This window comes from Ambystoma mexicanum, chromosome 12 (genome assembly GCF_040938575.1).
Source record: "Ambystoma mexicanum isolate Mex_15411 chromosome 12, UKY_AmexF1_1, whole genome shotgun sequence".
Classification (NCBI taxonomy): Eukaryota; Metazoa; Chordata; class Amphibia; order Caudata; family Ambystomatidae; genus Ambystoma; species Ambystoma mexicanum.
This window is the reverse complement of record NC_090936.1, coordinates 876,418,555-876,436,330: the sequence shown is the minus strand read 5'-3', so window position 1 is coordinate 876,436,330 and position 17,776 is coordinate 876,418,555. Positions and strand designations below refer to the sequence as shown.

Below are 17,776 nucleotides of genomic sequence, written 5' to 3'. Positions count from 1 at the left end.
TTTCGGTGGTGCACTCAGGCACCACAGGAGCCGTTTACTTGACCACTGTGTTCCAACTCGGATCAGGGCTGCCTGTATTACCATCTTCAGCTTAGTGGTACACGTTCTGAGCTCATTCTTTTTGTAGCACATAATTGCACTTGTTTACAGAAGCTGATAATTCCACCTTTGTTCCTTTGTTGGATCTCTCAATCTCCTTATGTAAGGAAGTAGAAAACCTGGGGTTTATCTTCGATGAGCACATGACCCTAGAGCCACTGGTCAACACAGCAGGTAGCAACTGTGTTTTCCAATTTAGGGTCCAGAGCAGGGTTACTCCACTCCTTTCATGGAGACATAGATATTTGTTGGTAGGTGCAGCTGTGATCTGCAGTGCTCTTTATACAGGTCTACTTGCCTCTACAGATCCCAATACATGCAAATATGCTTGACCTGTAGGAAAAGAAAATATCTTATTTCTGAAGATTATACTCAATTCAGATTGTATTCAATTCAGGTTCGCCTGCCATGTTGCCACGGTTTACCGTCATTTTCCTGTCTCAAAATGCCTGTTTCTTGAGAAGCACCAGGCAAGTTCTAGTAAGCCGAATGGTTTGCCATGCTTGCAGCAACAGTCTGGGACAGGTCACCAAAGGCAATACTTTCAGCAAACCCTTGCTTACCTTAAATCAGAAATCAAGGCCATTTAACTTGACTGATGGGCTCAATACCCAGTACTACTCATGTGTATTTATGTAGCCAATAAACTTCAGAGTTACTTACATCTGTAGCATTTGATTTTTTCAGGCATCGACCTCAATGTTAGGAGTTATGTTACTCCAAAGTGAACGTTGCAGACAGTTACATTTGGAAACCGCATAAAATAGCTTCTATGTCATTCCTGCAAGCTGTAAGAAAGAAATAGAATTGCTTTCTATGGTGCTAAACAAGCCACATTATCAAGAAGCCTTGACGTTTCATCTGCAACTTCCAGGTTTAGCTATTAGTGTGTAAGCAAAGCTCAGTATTTCATGTACTACTACTTTGGGACTTTATTTTCTTTTAAATGTAATTACTGTGGGCGAATGTATTTCAGCACCCATGAGTAAAAATTATTTTCACCTGAAAATAGAATTGTTCAAATTATTTTGTTCAGACAATTGCTGAAAGCAATGCCAATCTTCTATTTAACTTCTATACCAGAAGAGGGAGGCACAACTTTGCTAAACGAATGTTTGTTTCCTTTTGTTGACTCAATGTGGTGGTTGCTATGAATCAAATGCAATGCTGAATCTGCTTTTTGTAATGGAAGGATTGTAGTTTCTTAGAATTTGTGTGAAAATATGTCAAATTTTTTTTTTCCTATTTTTCATGCTTTCAGGCAAGCAACATGGTGAGTCTAAATTAATTTTAAACTGTGTGCTCAAGAAAATGTCATGTTTGATATCAGTTATAAAAGAAAAGGCATAGTGCAAAACAATATTGTATATGATCATCTTGTATTAACTCTGTTTTGTTTTATATTCAGATTTTATTGATTTTTCTTCAAAAAATGGATTTGCTACTCACCAAAACACCTTCAGATGAAATAAAAAACGATGTTCTTCCAATGGTGTACAGAGCTTTGGAAGCACCTTCAATCCAGATTCAGGTCTGTCGTTAAGTATGTGATTATTTTATATGTCTGATGCAGCCATATTGCACTGTTCAACCCATTATATGCTAATCTGGTGGAAATCTATAATGGGAGCATAGAGGCAGTATTATTCGCATTAGTTGAAAATCGAATTCTAGTGACTTAAACATCCACATTTGATGTATAACTATTCCCCTCAATGCACAAACCTGGCCGCAGGCCGCCATCATAGTGATTTGCATGGGTTGTGTTTATCAATAACAATAGGGAAGGCAATATTTGCAATGTCATCCTTATGTAACTAATCAACAAACTAGTTTCACAATTCTGAAAATTACCCGACATATTTTACCTAAATATAACATTGGAATGCCAAATGTAATCAATGTTGTCAATCAACTCATCCTGTTTACCAACGACCAGGTAACAGCTACCAACCTACCTTCGTGCATTAGACACTACAAGCGGACCCACAAAACATGTTCTATGTTTGAATGATTAAATGGTCATTCTGATGAAATAGTATGAAATGTTTTTTTTCAACCTTGTTTTTTGCCAATTCTTTGCATTTTTCCTTTTTGTTTAATTTAAAATAGGTGCCCAAACCCCGCCCAAACCCCTCCCACTCCATGACAACTTCTTTTGGTCTTCATGTCTTTTCCATGCATTTTGTTTTTCTTTGGTGCCTGTGTTTTCCTACATTGGTTTGTATTAGAAATCAGTTTCTATTATCACTATAAGGTTAAAGACACATTTTTTGTGATTTCCTCAGAAAAACTGGAGACATTACAACAGATTTCTGTCACAAATCTTTCCAGAAAAGCAGCATCTTTGCCTCTTTATAGAGCTCTTCCAACATAAAATCATAGAATAATGCTTAAATGATTTTTTTCTGTTTGGCTGTTCGAGCCTGATTAAATAGGAGACTGCTCTTAGCTCCAGCATTTGACAAATAATAAATTGTTACAGATGACTCCTCACCAATCTTGAAGGGTATATCAACTTATTCAGAAGCTCAGCTCTATCTGACAGACTTGACGATGAGAAGTAAACTGGCACTTCGAGGGGATTGGGTCCTCCGACGTATTCCATATCTATGACATGTAATCACCACAGCTGTGCTGCTTCGGAAACTTTTTTCGCCGTCTGCGTCCTGCGTTGTTGACGTCGATGTGCCGTCGTCGAGGACCTCCACCGACGTCCGACGTCATTCGATGTGATACGTAGAACGCACGACGGCCGTAGCCTCAGTTCCGTTTTTTCCGCGAACGTGTTGCTTCGTGAATCTCGGTTAACGCCTCGACTCTTTGGAGTTCTGTTCTTCCCGGTTCTTCAAACCTGTTCGTTTTTGTGAAAATCCTTTGTGTGAAGATGTCTTCTACTTCGTCTTCGACCCCGCGTCCGGACTTCAAGAAGTGTGGGGAGTGTGGGTCCAAGATGTCGGTGACAGACTCCCATGACGCCTGCCTCTGGTGCCTCGGGGAGGCCCACGACACGGATGACTGTATCGATTGCCAGTCGCTCACGTCCAAAGCCTTACGCGAACGTAAGAAGAAGTTGTCGGTAAGTCAGGTGTCCAAGCCCCGGAAGTCGAAGTCTGCGGGGCTTTCGACGGATGATTCGAGAGGTGACACTCCGCGTCATCGTCGGAAGTCTCATGGGTCTCCTTCTAGGAGTCGGTCTCGACACTCCTCAGCCTCTTCGAGGCATTCTCGGAAGCGCTGACACCGGTCGTCTTCCATGTCCTCTTCGGAGGACTCTGCCCGGCACGTCGCTTACCCCACCAGCCGTGCGACGCCGGAGGAATGGGCTTCCTTTGGGAAGAAAATGCTGGCGATTCTCGAGTCGCAGGGTACTAAGCCGTCCGCGCCCCCGAGTGGGGTCGGTCGTGAGAGGTCGAGAGACACCGCTCGCAAGAGTGGTCGGCACGAGTCACGGGAGAAGTCCCGTTCGGACAAGGAGACTTGTTCTCGACGTACCCGTTCCAGGTCCCGGTCCTCAACGCATTCGAGACCGTGTGCACTTGTGAGGTCTTCGAGGAAGACATCGACGTCTGAGGCGTCGAGGGCGTCGACAGGCTTTCTCGAGGCTCCGGCTTCGAGGAAGTCATTGAAGCCGTCGACGCTCAGGTCGTCGAAGGAGACGCTCGGGGCTCCGGCTTCGAGGGCTGTGTCGACGCCGCTGATGCTGGCGGCGCTGCATCTGACGTCGACGCCGATTTCCTCGGTGTCGACGCCGATCATCTCGGCGCCGATGCCTGTTCTCTTGACGCCGGCGCCGATTCGCTCGACGCCATTGACGCCTTTCGTGTCGGAGGTACCCCGTGGCACGGGGGAACCCCCTAGGAAGGCTCTGGTTTTCGCCACCTGGAATATATTTCAGAGGCGGATGAGGATTCTGATGGCCTGGTTCCTAGTCAGGTTCCAGATGAAATTGTCTCGGGCCATAGTCAGTTTGACGATTTGAGGCAGTCACTGCATGATGCCAGTGGACTGGACACCTCTCCGAAGGTGGAGTTTTGTAGGCCTGAGCCTGGCTCTCATGCCGATTCCTCGTACCGGCACCTTATGGCTAGGGTTTCTGAGTACTTGGGATGGTCTGCTCCCCCAGGGGAGTTTGTGCAGGATGATCTAACGGACATCCTTGATGTTGGTCCCCCAACTGACCCGGTACTGCCGTTCCATATGGCTTTACAGAGAAGGGTGGCGGCGGCTTGGACTGCTCCGGAGAGTCTCCCGGCGGTGGGCAGATCCTTGTCGCGAAAATACCGTCCAGCCAGTAGCGACCTCTGCTACTTAACCAGGCACCCCACTCCGGAGAGTTTGGTGGTGCAGGCAGCCACGGCCCCGGCAAAGCAGGCGTCGTACCCTACCATCCCTCCTGATAGGGACGACAAACGTTTTGATGGCTGGGCGAAGAAAGTGTTTTCTTCTGGTGGTATGGCGCTTCAGGTGGCCAACTCCATTTGTGCCTTGTCTCGTTTCACACACACTCTGTGGAACTGTGTTGCGTTAGCGGCTGAACATATTCCCGAAGGGGACGAATGGGATGGTTTCCTTGCTATGGTCCAGGATGGTAAGGATACCATGTGTGAGTCCGTTCAGTCGGGTTTGGACTTAGCTGAATGCGTCAGTAGGTCCATGGCGGCGAGCACCGTGATACGCAGGTTTGCGTGGTTGCGGAAGTTGGGGTTTGCTCCTGATGTGCAGTCCCGGCTCCTCAACATGCCCTTTGACGGTGAACACCTTTTTGGCAGCAAGGCTGACGAGAGCCTTGAGAGGTTGCAGACCTCAAAAGCTGCAGCAAAGTCGTTGGGCGCTGCAGTTCGCCAACCTCCGCCTTTTTGTCCTAGGGGAAAGCAGTGGAGGGGTGGTTCCTTTCGCTATTACTCGTCCTTCAGTAAAGCGAGAAGAGCAGCAGCAGTCGGAGGCCAACGCAGGGGTACCAGAGGTGGACGACAGGGTACCCGTGGTGGCAAGGCCGCTCGGGCAGTTGCCTCTTTGCCCTCAGGTAACGCCGCAGCCGCTCCCACTCAGTCATGAGGCCATGTCCCATGGTTCGCCGGTTGGGGGAAGGCTGGCGCAGCATCTTGTAGAGTGGCGAGCCATTACTTCAGATGTGTGGGTTCTGGAGATCATAACCCACAGCTACTGTCTTCCTTTTCGGCACAGGCCTCGCGACAATCCACCGGGGAACCTCTCTTTGCAGAGTCCGGATCCGCTCCTTGCGCAGGAAATTCAAGCCCTGCTGGAGAAAGGCGCCATAGAGCTGGTGCCTGTAGCGGAGAGGAACATGGGATGGTATTCCCCTTATTTTTTGATTTAGAAGAAAGACGGGGGATTGAGACCCATCATGGACTTGCGCGGTTTGAACAAACTCCTCAGGAAGGACAAGTTCAAGATGGTAACTCTCTCTCAAGTCCTCCAGGCCCTTCAGCTTCAGGACTGGTTGGCGTCACTCGACCTCAAGGATGCTTACTTCCATGTGCCGATCCATCCCAAGCACAAGAAGTACCTGAGGTTCGCGGTTGGCAACTCGTACTTTCATTTTCGAGTCCTGCCGTTCGGATTGACCTCCGCCCGAGGGTTTTCACCAAGCTCATGGTGGTGGTGGCAGCGCATCTCAGGCAAGGGGGGGATTCACGTCTACCCCTACCTGGACGATTGGTTGATCAGGGGGAGCTCTCGCGAGCAAGTCCTGGATCATCTGTCCGTCCCCTGCCACTCCCTTCACAGGCTGGGCTTCTCCCTCAATTTAAAGAAGTCCCATTTGACGCCAACACAGCGGCTCCAGTACATCGGAGCAGTGCTCGACACTTCCCTGGGGCAGTGTTTTCCTCCCCAGGTGAGGGCTCTTCAGATTCAGCAGATGGTGCACAAGTTTCAACATGCCCAGATGCTCCCAGCGTTCGAGTTCTTGAGGTTGCTCGGCCTCATGGCATCCTGCATTCTTCTGGTGCCAGAGGCTCGCCTGCGGATGAGATCTTTGCAGTGGGCACTCAAGGCGCAATGGTCTCAGTCCTCCGGCAGGATGTCGGACCCATTTCAGGTGCCGCCTTCGGTCGCCCGGGACCTTCTGTGGTGGGCCGTCGAAGGCAACTTGATGAAGGGGGCTCCATTTTGGCTTCCCTGGCCGGAGGTGACGATCGTGACGGATGCATCCCTCACGGGATGGGGAGCTCATGCCAACGGGCTGACAGTCAGCGGTCGTTGGTCTCCGTCGGAGTCCAGACTCCATATCAATCTGTTGGAGCTGAGGGCCGTCAGGCTAGCCCTGAAGGTTTTTATGCCGACTGTGCGAGGAAAGAGTGTCCTGATCCTGGCGAACAACACAGTGGCCATGCACTACCTCAACAAAAAGGGGGGGGCAGGGTCACTTCCTCTGTGCAGGGAGGCGATGCAGCTCGAGTTCTGGGCCATCCAGCAGGAAGTTTCGATCTCGGCAGTTCATCTGGCCGGAGACGAAAACGTGACGACGGACGCTCTGAGCAGGCAGAGCACGATCTCTCACAAGTGGGAGTTGGCTCAGGAGATTCTCCTGGAGATCTTCGCCCTTTGGGGGACCCCTCAAGTGGATCTCTTCGCCTCCAGTGTCAACCGGAAGTGCGAAAGGTTTTGCTCGTGGGAATTTCCTTCAAAAGGAGCCTTAGGAGACGCGTTTGCGGTGGAGTGGTCATTCCCGCTGCTGTACGCGTTTCCTCCAGTCCCCGTCATCCCGCAAGTGCTGCGGAGGTTACAGAAGTTCGGTTCCCGGATGATCCTCATTGCTCCGGCGTGGGCTCGGAGGACGTGGTACCCGGACCTTCTCGATTTGTCCATCTGCCCTCCATGTCGTCTTCCCTACCGAGCCGATCTGCTCTCACGGGAGGGGGGTCAGGTTCTCCATCCAGAGGTCAGATCCCTCAACCTTCACGCTTGGCTTCTGAAAGGTTGAGGTATTAGGATTGGGACCTCCCTGAAGACGTGATGGAGGTTTTGCTTTCGGCCCGAAGGCCAGCAACAAAGTCTCTGTACCGTTGCCGTTGGCGTAAGTTCTGCGACTGGTGCAGAGTTCAGAATGTGGATCCTTTTGCATGTGACATCCCCATGGTTCTGTCCTTTTTACTTTCTTTGGCCCACAGGGGCTTGCAAGTGGGTACCATTAAAGGTTACCTGGCGGCGCTGTCCATCTTTAAGCGCTCGTCTGAAGTGTGTTCTTACTTTCAAATCCCTTTGATTTCACAGTTTCTGAAAGGGCTCACTAATGTGTTCCCTCCGTCACCTTTCCTGGTGCCCGGTTGGGATTTAAACCTTGTTCTTAAGTTTCTTATGGGTGCTCCGTTTGAGCCTTTACATTCTTGCCCTTTGAGGCTGTGTTTTTAGTTGCGGTTACTTCCGCTCGCAGAGTGAGTGAGTTACAGGCACTTTCAGTTAAGCCACCCTTCACTGTATTTCACAAGGACAGGGTTGTCCTTAGAGTTCGTCCTTCTTTTCTTCCGAAGGTAGTGACGGAATTTCATTTGGCCCAGAAGGTTGTTCTTCTGGCATTCTATCCTCCTCCGCATCCTGGTAAGGAAGAGGAGAGGCTCCATAGGCTTGATCCTAGGAGAGCTTTAAGCTTTTATGTTTCACGCATGTCCCGGGTCAGAGTGGACGATCAACTCTTTATTGGTTATGCTGGAAAGCGTTTGGGGCAAGCTGTGACGAAACAGACTTTGTCTCGCTGGATTATTTTGGCCATCTCGGAGTGTTACCGCTTTGCGGGTAAGGACCCACCGGCTGGCTTGCGGGCCCATTCTACCAGGGGTATGGCTGCATCTACTGCCCTGCAGCAGGGTGTTCCATACATTTGTACGTCACTATTCCCTCGATTCCATCCAAGGACAGGATCTGGCCTTTGACAAGGCGGCCCTTTGCTCTGCTATTTGATTGGCTATTCTAAATTTTGATTCTAAATTCTTTCCCTCCTCCTTGCTCTGGTACTGCTTTGGGAGTCTGTCATAGATATGGAATACGTCGGAGGACCCAATCCCCTCGAAGAACAAGTTACTTTCTTACCTGGTAACGTTCTTTCGATGGGATGGTCTGACAACGTATTCCATATCGCTCCCACCCTGCCTTCCCCGCTGCAGAATTTCTTTTGCGATTGCAGCTTACGTTCCGCAAGGCTTTGTGTCTGACTGGCAGTTGACTAATGTCACACGTTCTGGGGGAAAAAACTACAACTGAGGCTACGGCCGTCGTGCGTCCTACTTATCACATCGGATGACGTCGGACGTCGGGGGAGGTCCTCGACGACGGCGCATCGACGTCATCGACGCAGGACGCAGACGGCAAAAAAAGTTTCCGAAGCAGCACAGCTGTGGTGATTACATGTTATAGATATGGAATACGTCGTCGGACCATCCCATCGAAAGAACGTTACCAGGTAAGAAAGTAACTTGTTCTTCTGTGTTGTTGTTGTATTCAGTGCACCAGATAAGATTTTGAGGGGGGGGGGGTATTTTACTCCCTATTTTTAAATATTGAGAGTAAATTTGATTTCAAGAGAGTAAAATGTATGTGACATCCAGCCGACCTGTGCAAAAACTGTATGGAAATCATGAATATGCGGCAGCTTTCTGCATTGTGACAGAATACACCTTTCATTATTTCTCTAAGGTCTGGCCATTTGATCTCTCCTGTATATATTTAGATGTGGGAAACACAGAAACCTACCCAATTACATAATCTTTTCATTTTTATTATTTATTTTTGTATATAACCATAAGAAAAATTATTTTTACATAAGTAGACATCATCAGTATTGTCAATTGAAAGTCTTATTTAGTCCTTTTATAACTGAAAATCTTATTTAGTCCCTTTTGTAGACCCTCAATCAGTCTCACTAGTTTCAGTTTTTAGTCTTTGGTTGAATGGCAAGAAAAGCTCTGTTGTTTCAGTCACTTCTAGTCTCGAGGCCAAAATGCGTAGGGCGATGGTACATTTAAACTATTCAGTGTTGCAGTTATTTGTTGTAGGATTTTGAAGGTTGCCAATAACCAAGTTGTCTTATCACAGTTCATCATTCTGGACCACCAGACTTCTTCGTTGTCTAGAAGAGGATTTAGCAAAAGATGTTTCATGTATAACGTCCATCTTCCTTGTTCCATTGCAATTTAGGAGTAGGTAACGTATTGTTTCTTTTTTATTTTCCTGAAGGCAGAGTCTGCAGTTATTGGTCCGCGACAGGCCTCTTATTTCATGTATTTCATTGGTTGTAGCTCGTCGGGGCGATGTTATTGACGAGCTTGGATTGCTATTTTTCTTGCTTTGTTGATCATGCTTTAGGTAATCATGACTATAAGCCTTGGGTCATCTATTTCAAAGTATTAGCTGGTTCCTCCCTTTTGCTGTTTATGTCCTGCGTGATTGTCCTTTTTGTTACTAAATTGTTGGAGCCCCTTCTATATTTCTGTTGGTGTAACTTTTCTGGTGTTCTTCTAGTCAATATCTTGTTGTTTTCCGTTTCCTTTTTATCTATTTTTTTAACGGTTGTTTGATTTTTTGGTGTGTCTTCAGCTTTGGCAGTCTCTGTCCTCGTAGCTGGTCTTCGAGGTGAATCCACTTGATTTTTAAAATGAATTTCTCTGTTCTACTTGTTCCTTTTGCTGGGACCTTTTTCTATAGAGCTTTTGCTTTTGTTCCTGCTTGTCGAGGTCTTTTCTCCTTGGTTCCATTAGATTGTAGCCCAATTTCAGCAAGGCTTTAATTTCCTGTTTTAAGAGGTCCTTGACCGTTGGCGAAGTTATATGGAGGAGACAAAGGGCTTAGCCAATTTCTATGGTTTGGATTTACGATTAGTAAGTCCCTTGTTGAAATTTTTCATAGTCTCAAAACTAACTGAAAAAGAGATAACACTGAACGTCTGTTAAGGATCACTTCGTCTTTATTCTCAAAGATCTGTTCTAGCTTAAAAAGCCATTGAGATTTTCTTTCACCGACGGGAACCGTTGGTATATCTCTGTCTTTGTTTTGTAATGAAGTTTATTTGGTCTCGATTCTCGACTTGTCTCGTGGTGCGATGTTTTCCTCGATTTCTTTGGTTCCGTCTTTGCTTGTTCTTTTATGTTTCGTCTTTTGCACGTTTTAGGTCTATCTTTTAATTCAAAACTTCAACCTGGATTTGGTGGTTTCCCTGGGTCATCTTTCCTTCTCAACGGATTCCTTGTTTCTGAGGGATCTTGTTCGTTCTCTGTGGAGTCTCTATGTCTCTGGATTGTTTTATTGTGTCGTTCTTCTATTGTGAGGAACGCTGGAGTGGCTTCATTTTCGTCATCTGTTAAACTTATTACAGTGTTAGGCCATGGTAGAGTTGCTTTAGTTTGTCGTCGTAGCGATTTGCTGGAGTCCGAAGAGTCTGGAGTAGGGAACGCTACATTCAAATGTTGGCTCAGATTCATTAAATCCTCATTCTTTAGGATGCCTTCCTTGGTTTTTGTTCTTGACAATTGCTCTTTCATGGTCGTTGTTTCCTGGGATTTTCTATATAAATCGATGTTCACTCAAGGCCCAATTTGTCTGATATGTTCTATGTAATGGTTTTTCCTATACACTTTTTGGATTCAGCTTGTTGTACTGTACTCAAAGGGATTTTGTTTGCCCAGTATTTGTCGATTTTACCCCGCTATGTTGGGGGTTCGCAAATAAGGAGTATGTTTGATTCGTTTTGTGATTTTCGCCTTTATCTTCTACACCTTTTGTTTCGTCGTCAATAACCAGTACCACCTCTTTCGAGCTTACGGCTGATTCGTTACTGGCATTTGTATTTTTATCATTTCCTCTCGCTGTATTCATGGTGGCCCGGCGGAGTTGATAAGAATCGGTTTGATTGATCAGACGTTGCGCATGGGGATCCCAAATGGATTCCTCATTTCCCTGCAGACTTGTAGATGTATTTGTCCCAACATCTTACTTGGTTGTTTCGGGAGCTGCCGGTCGTTGTTGGATTGGTGTGGATTGTCCTTGTAATTTTAGATCTCTCATCCATCCCTGTGACATAACCTTCTAAATGTATTAGCTTTGTATGGATCATAGCCTGAATAGATGTATGATCCTTTAAAGTCTTGTGGATTGATTCATATAGTTTTGTGAATGGGGTCAGCGCGATGGTAATGGCTGACATAATCAAGAAGATGTCAGGCTTTTTTGTTGCAGTATCTTTGGACGTAGGTGAAGCCTGAGTGTGTATTTTAGTTGGAGATGGTGTTTTTGGTTGTCGACCTGACTGAGATCTTCGCGGATTTCTCTTGGTTGTTAGGTCCAACGACAGTCTTTGGTTTGTGTCGATTTCCTTTCTGTTGGCTTTAGAACCTCTTTGTTAGTTAAACTGTCCCTGTCCCTGTTCTTGTTTTGAGTGCATGTCAAAGCTTGGTAGGTTCTTTCCCAATTGGTCTGCACTTCTTTTCCTTAACCTTGACTCTACCCAGTTGTTAACTTTTCGATCTTTAGCTGGCGGCTCTTCCGGCTATCTATTAAATTAGCTTGGTTATTTTGCAAGTATGTTAGTGGATCTTTAGTATTGAAACTCACAGAGATGAAAGAATCATCCTGCTCAGAATGAGGCTGTGGAGGTTGTGGTGGTGTCGGGCTGTCTGGGATCTGTATTACCGTTGGATGGACCGGAATCTCCTGTGTTGTTGGTATGGGATCTTCGACAGAACTTCTTGCAGCATGATTTAATGTTGCATTTTCTTCTGGTTGCACTTCCTCTTTTCCTGCGGTCCGAAGGGAGAAGACCTCCTCCTCCACATGCTTGGGCATTTCTTGGTTCGTGGGGTCACATGCTCTAGATCCTTTGAATTGGCCTTCTTTGTGATCAGCCAATGAAGACTGGGCCTCTCCGCGGTTGTACAGCGGTTGACATTCTAGTACAGCTTCCAGGATTTCTAAGTCTGTTAATTCTGTTCTACTGTCCACACATTGCTTGGGTTTGCATGTGAAGAAATAGGCCAGCATTAATCTGACTTTGTGGACGTTTCTTCAAGTTGGTTTCCTTGTTTGTATTAACTTGATCTTGGTCTTTTGTTTCTGATGCCGACTCCTGCGTCTCCTGCAACTGGCAGCCACGAGCCCACACTCCCCCCGGCTCCTGCCCGCCTCCTCCCGCTGCCTGGCCCCATGGGGGGACGGGCGGCATCTGCGGCACTGAGTCTGCCCCCAACAGTGAGAGAGGACAGCCCGGGCTCTACACTCTATGCACCATCACGGCGACCACTTGACGGTCCAGCCGCGATGCCCCCTGGGACTCCAAGTCCCCATTGGGCTGCTCCCTGCCCCCTGCAGCAGTCGTCGGGCATGAGTCACCCACAACCCCGTTGGACCAGCGGGGCGTGGGCTCCTCCGCGCTGCTGTCCTCCGCCTGCACAGCTGCACCGCGGTTCCCCGCCACAGAAGCCTCAGTCCCCGGCTCATCCTCCCGGAACTCCCCTCCGGGGGCACGCGGTAAGAGAGCTGTGTGAACGTGGGCTGCGGGTTGTTGTTGCTCTGCATTAAGTGGAGATTTCGATGTTTCAATGACGTCAGGGTGTGGCTGGGGCGCTATGGAGGGATTTGTTAGATCTGTGTTCAAAAGTCCATATTGTGATAAGTCGCTGAAGGGGATTGGTTTATGCTTATCCCGAATGGCTAACCTTTCTACAAGGTCGGAGCCCAGAGCCACAGTTGTTCTTTTTATGGTTTCAAATGACACCGCTTCTTGTCTCTTTAACTCACCCTCTGTGGCCGATGGAGAGTCCTTAATGGGGGTAAATGGCATAGGCGCAAATGCGTTATCTGGTGTGTCGTCTGTCTTACTTGATCGAGACAGACTGCCATTTGTGTCTCCCGTTCGTGGGTATTCCAATGGTCTAGATGCTGTTTTCCCTGCGGTGAGCGCTGTATGTGAGTTTAGGCGACTTTTCCTACCTGCAGTCGGTGATTCCGCAGGATGGTTCTGCATGCTACCCTTGTTGCTCTTACCACAAGTGTCTGGTTCACTGGCGCGGGGTTGCCGTAAATTGCCACTTCTGAAGTGTGGTCCAGAAGTTTTATCTGCTCCAGTTTTAGCCTCTCTCCTCGCCACCTCGGCTGACGCTGCTATAAACTGCCTTAGACTGCAGTCGTATCAGCAGTCAGCTCTGCGGAGAGCTGGTGCTTTGCAAGGGTTCAGGGTTCAACGGTCCGCCCAGTAAAACAGAAGAAACTGTAGAGAGACTCCAGCCAGTGACTGCCTCAGAATGCAGTCGTATCCGCAGTCAGCTCCGCTAATAATACATAATTTACATAATAAAGCAAACATGAATTGTATTGTGTGTTTTGAGGTTCGATAGCAGAATTGTCTTTTGATGTTTAATGAAAGTCCTCATTTCCTGGAGCTATTACTACCTAATGGTATGCCAATGTGATGATACAGCACAGCAATGCGAAGAGGCAAGGACTCCAGGCTAAATTCTATCTCATGATCAAATGGTTATTTATGTAGCGCTTTTGGCAAAGCGCTGTACATAGAACATATTTATCACGATTATCACCAAACCAAATTCGGTACTGCTTTATCCACGTTGAAAGGATGAAAAGCTAAGTTGGTCTTGCCAGGGTTCATACCTGCAACCTACAGATCACGCACAGATCGCAGCAACAAGTGCTCAACCGGCTTAGCTATCTTATTGGCTAACATCCTTCAGAGGTCGGTAAGCTAAGTATCGACTGAGGTATAATAATGCCTAGATGTTGGACGAACCATGTATGAAGTGTTACATAAAGTTAAATACCTGTTTGATTATCACAGGGATAGGTTTTGCTGAGTTTCTAGTTCTATTACAAATGTAACTTTCATTTGTTTGTTTTTGAACAGCACTTGCACTTCCTGTAGAGTCAGGTTTTGGATGTTTTAATTATAGTCTTGAAGATTTGAGAGGCTAGAACACCTGTGATTGGTGTAATGACATCACTCACCCTTGAGCAAAGACTCTGCTGCCACTGACCATTTATATTAATGTACTCCATTTACTGCAATGTTGAATGGATGTAAACTAGACAGTGTATACTCATCATTTTACACACTGTTTTTATAATTGGAGCGTAAATTAAATTATAAGTGTAAAAATGATCTGCCTCCGCATGATTATGTACACAGAACAGGAACTCTGATAAATAGAATTGTACGATACTGGTTTGCTTTCACTGGGAAAAAAATAATAATTTGTTAGAACAGATTAATTCTCAATTGCAACTTAGTTTTCCATCTTATTAATTATACAATCCTAAAATGCTAGGAAAAAATATATGCACAGTGCTTCTGTTTGCTCCACTAACATCAACACAACAGAAGCTGAATAGAAAGAAACCATTGCTTTTATTACATTACAGAGTGCAGTTTCTTTTTTTAAGGTCTTCAGAGAAATGCATTCCGTTTCGGAGGCTTTTCTGCATGGAATGCAATTACATCCATGTAGATACAAATCAAAAGAAGCGTTCTGGTTTCTGTCAAGTAACCTGACCTTTGCACTGCCCTCTGCTCTAAAATTGTGTGTAAATGTACACATGAAAATAATAAAGCTGTCGTATTTACACGATTTTCATGTGTAAAATGCTGGGATGCACCTTATCTGGAGGCCTGGTTGTATTCTATTTATTACATTTGTGTAACAGTACTGTTGAGAAGAAATTGCACACCACGTATTTGCACAATGAAACTGTTGCTGCATTACATTTCTCGGCATGCTGAAGTCAGATTCCCCTCTTCTCAACATTCCCCCCTCTGAACCTTGGATCAACTTCCCCCAACTCTACCCTCCTAAACCGTGAGAGTGCTCATCTACGACCAAACTCATACTGCCTCGTGCTTAATGTGCTTGATGTCTCTACCATTATTCTTATTTGCTGCCTTGTTTATTATCATAGCATTACCATCTCTTTGAACGTCCCGCAGCCCCTCCCCCCTTCACTCTATATATACGGGTTGTGTGTCGCCTGTCTGGTATAAGCTGATCCTTCCAATCTGCATGTTTTAGAGAGAAGTGCCCCCCGTTCAGCAGTCGAAGGTGGAGCTTTAGCTTTCCACCGGATGACGAGGAGTTTTCTAGCCGTTAACACGATGAGTCCTATGAGTCTGCGGACTAGAGTGTCTTTGTGCCAATTTTCTGAGTCCGCGCTCAGTACCATAACCTTGGGTGTCAATGCGATATCAGCCCCTTCAATGCCTTCTATTTGCTCATGCACACTCCGCCAATAGTAGGTGATATCGGGGAATTGCCATAATGTATGTCCCATTGTGCCTGTAGCACTGCAGCCCCACCAACACTCGTCGGATTGGGCAAGCCCCATTATATGTAGTTTAGTTGGGGTGTAGTACAATCGTTGCAGAATTTTGTATTCGATTTCTCTATTCTTTAGATTCACAGAAGTTAATGGTATAGCTGCATAATATTTGAGGATGTCAGGTATGCCAATTTGGGCCCTTAGGTCTTCAGACCATGTTGCTAGCATGTGGTTTCTGCCCCAGGTTATTGGGTATCACCATGTGATAGAAGATGCGAAGACGCGGGAAGGACTCTAGGTGTTCCATCTCCTTCTCACATGGGGCCGGGATCAGGAGACGTGAGTCTAGCGACGTGTGGGAGTGTACCGTGGTTTGTATCGTAAGGTAAGTGAGCCAATCCCTCTGGTCAAGACCCAACTTGGTGCGTGCCGCTTAGACATTCAGGAGTATCTCTTCCTCGCAAATGTCCATCAGCCTGCTGTTCTCCCAATCACGGTCTTGTTTATATTGTCTTTGTTAGCCCGTAAGCGAGTATTGCCCGGAGGATGGACCACAATGGTGCGTTCTGAGTTGGGACCCCCTGTGCGGCCCTCAGTTTGTGCTATTGAGAGATTGTAGGCCCTGGAATCGGATGTCTTTTTATCAAGGGCGGGAGCTTATTCAGGGAAATGGCCATGGTTTCGATTGGAGACAATGGTTTCAGGAGAGCTACTTCCATTGCCCTCCAGCTGGAGTCGTTGGTCGCGTCCAGTCATCTTTTCATCCAGCAGACCTGGGCCGCTTGATGGTAGGATCTCAGGGATGGTGCCGCGAGTCTGCCATTCGTCTTACCTGCCTGTAATATTGAGAGGCGGATTTTTGCCTTCTTCCCTTTCCAAATAAACTTGGCGATTGCACTTTTTAGTTCCTTCATTGCTTTGGGTGTCAGGCTAACTGGAATCATCACGGCGATGTAAATTAGTTTGGGGTATTAATTAATTTTTAATGCGTTTATCCTCCCTGTCGGGCACTTGTGTATAGGCATGTTATTAATGCCATATTATATCATAGGGCCAAAGTGTCCCATCGCCGTAGGTCTCGGCAGATGCCCTGGATAGTCTGTGGGTAATTTAGGTCCCAGAGGTTGTCTAGTGAGGCGCTTATATTAATGCCTAGATATTTAATGTGTGTTATTTGCAATGTGGATGGGGCAGCGCCCCTGGGGTCCCACGGGATGTCTTGTCTAAGTGGCATAACCTCAGACTTGCTCTAATTGATCTTATACCTGGTCATCGGGCCAATCTCTAGCAAAATCGCTTAGATGTGTGGCAGACATGTGGGTATCTTGCTTATGTACAGTAGCATGTTGTCTGCATAGAGGGATATGTGGTGTCCTCCCCACCCTGCAAAATGCCCACCCAGCGATCGTCAGCACGACGTTTGATTGCGACTGGCTCAATAGAGAGGGCATCGAGAAGGGGCGATAGTGGGCACCCCTGGCGGGTGCCTGATTGTAGGTCGAGCGACGGGGTGGTAATGCTGTTAATAACCACAGCTGTGGTTGGGCCCGTGTAGAGCAGTTTTATCAGTTGGACCAGATGTGGGCGAAAGACGTATTGGGGCAGGACCCGAAAGGTAAACTCCCACTGTACCTTATTGAAGGCCTTTTCTGCATCCATTGTTGGTATGTATTCTATATCCCTCTCCCCGCTATCATATGCATCAGTCGTCTGATGTTATCGCTTGAGTGCCTGTTGCAGATAAATCCCGTTTGGTCTTTATGGATTATGTGTGGGAGGCTATTTTCAATGCGCCGGGCCAGGCACTTAGCTAGAATCTGCACGTCTGCATTTATCAAAGAAATGCGCCGGTAGGAGCTGCATAGTTTGGGGTCCCTCCTGCCTTTGTGAAATACAATGATGTTTGCAGCGAGCATATATTGTGGGAGTCGGCCCAGAGGACTGCTTCATTGAATACCTCCTCTAGCCTAGGTGCCAGTTCTTCTCCCATGTGTTTATATAAGTCTATGGGGGTCCCATCGGGACCAGATGCTTTCCCTGTGGCAAGTGCGGCTATAGCGCTTGCTATTCATGTCGCTGCAATGCAGGTTTTTATGGTTGCTCTGTGTTCTGCTGGAATCTTAGGGATCACTATGGAATCTAAGAAAGATTCGATGTCCTGGGCTGTACTAGTGCCTGATGATGTATACAGGTCCTGATAGAATTCTGCAAATCGGGCATTGTTTCGGTCATCGCCAGCCGTAAGGTTGCCCTTATTGCGACTATGGTTTGCGCAGCTTGTGTCTGCTTTAGGGCCAGGGCCATTAGCCTCAGCGGCTTGTCACTCTCTGAGTAGTATATTTGCGACCAGCTAGTATACGACTCCTGGGCCCGGTCCGCAGTTACCTGTCTAATTGTTGCCCTC

The 17,776-nt window shown here is 47.0% G+C and overlaps 1 protein-coding gene across 2 annotated transcripts in view; it reads left to right on the top strand.

Moving 5' to 3' along the window:
• Nucleotides 1-17,776, top strand: part of SCYL2 (SCY1 like pseudokinase 2) — a 1,629,773-nt gene that overhangs the window by 775,433 nt on the left and 836,564 nt on the right. For both annotated transcript variants that reach the window (XM_069629360.1, XM_069629361.1), the window contains exon 10: nt 1,508-1,630. In XM_069629360.1, the coding sequence (XP_069485461.1) occupies nt 1,508-1,630 (123 nt within the window). The remainder of the gene's footprint in view (nt 1-1,507; nt 1,631-17,776) is intronic.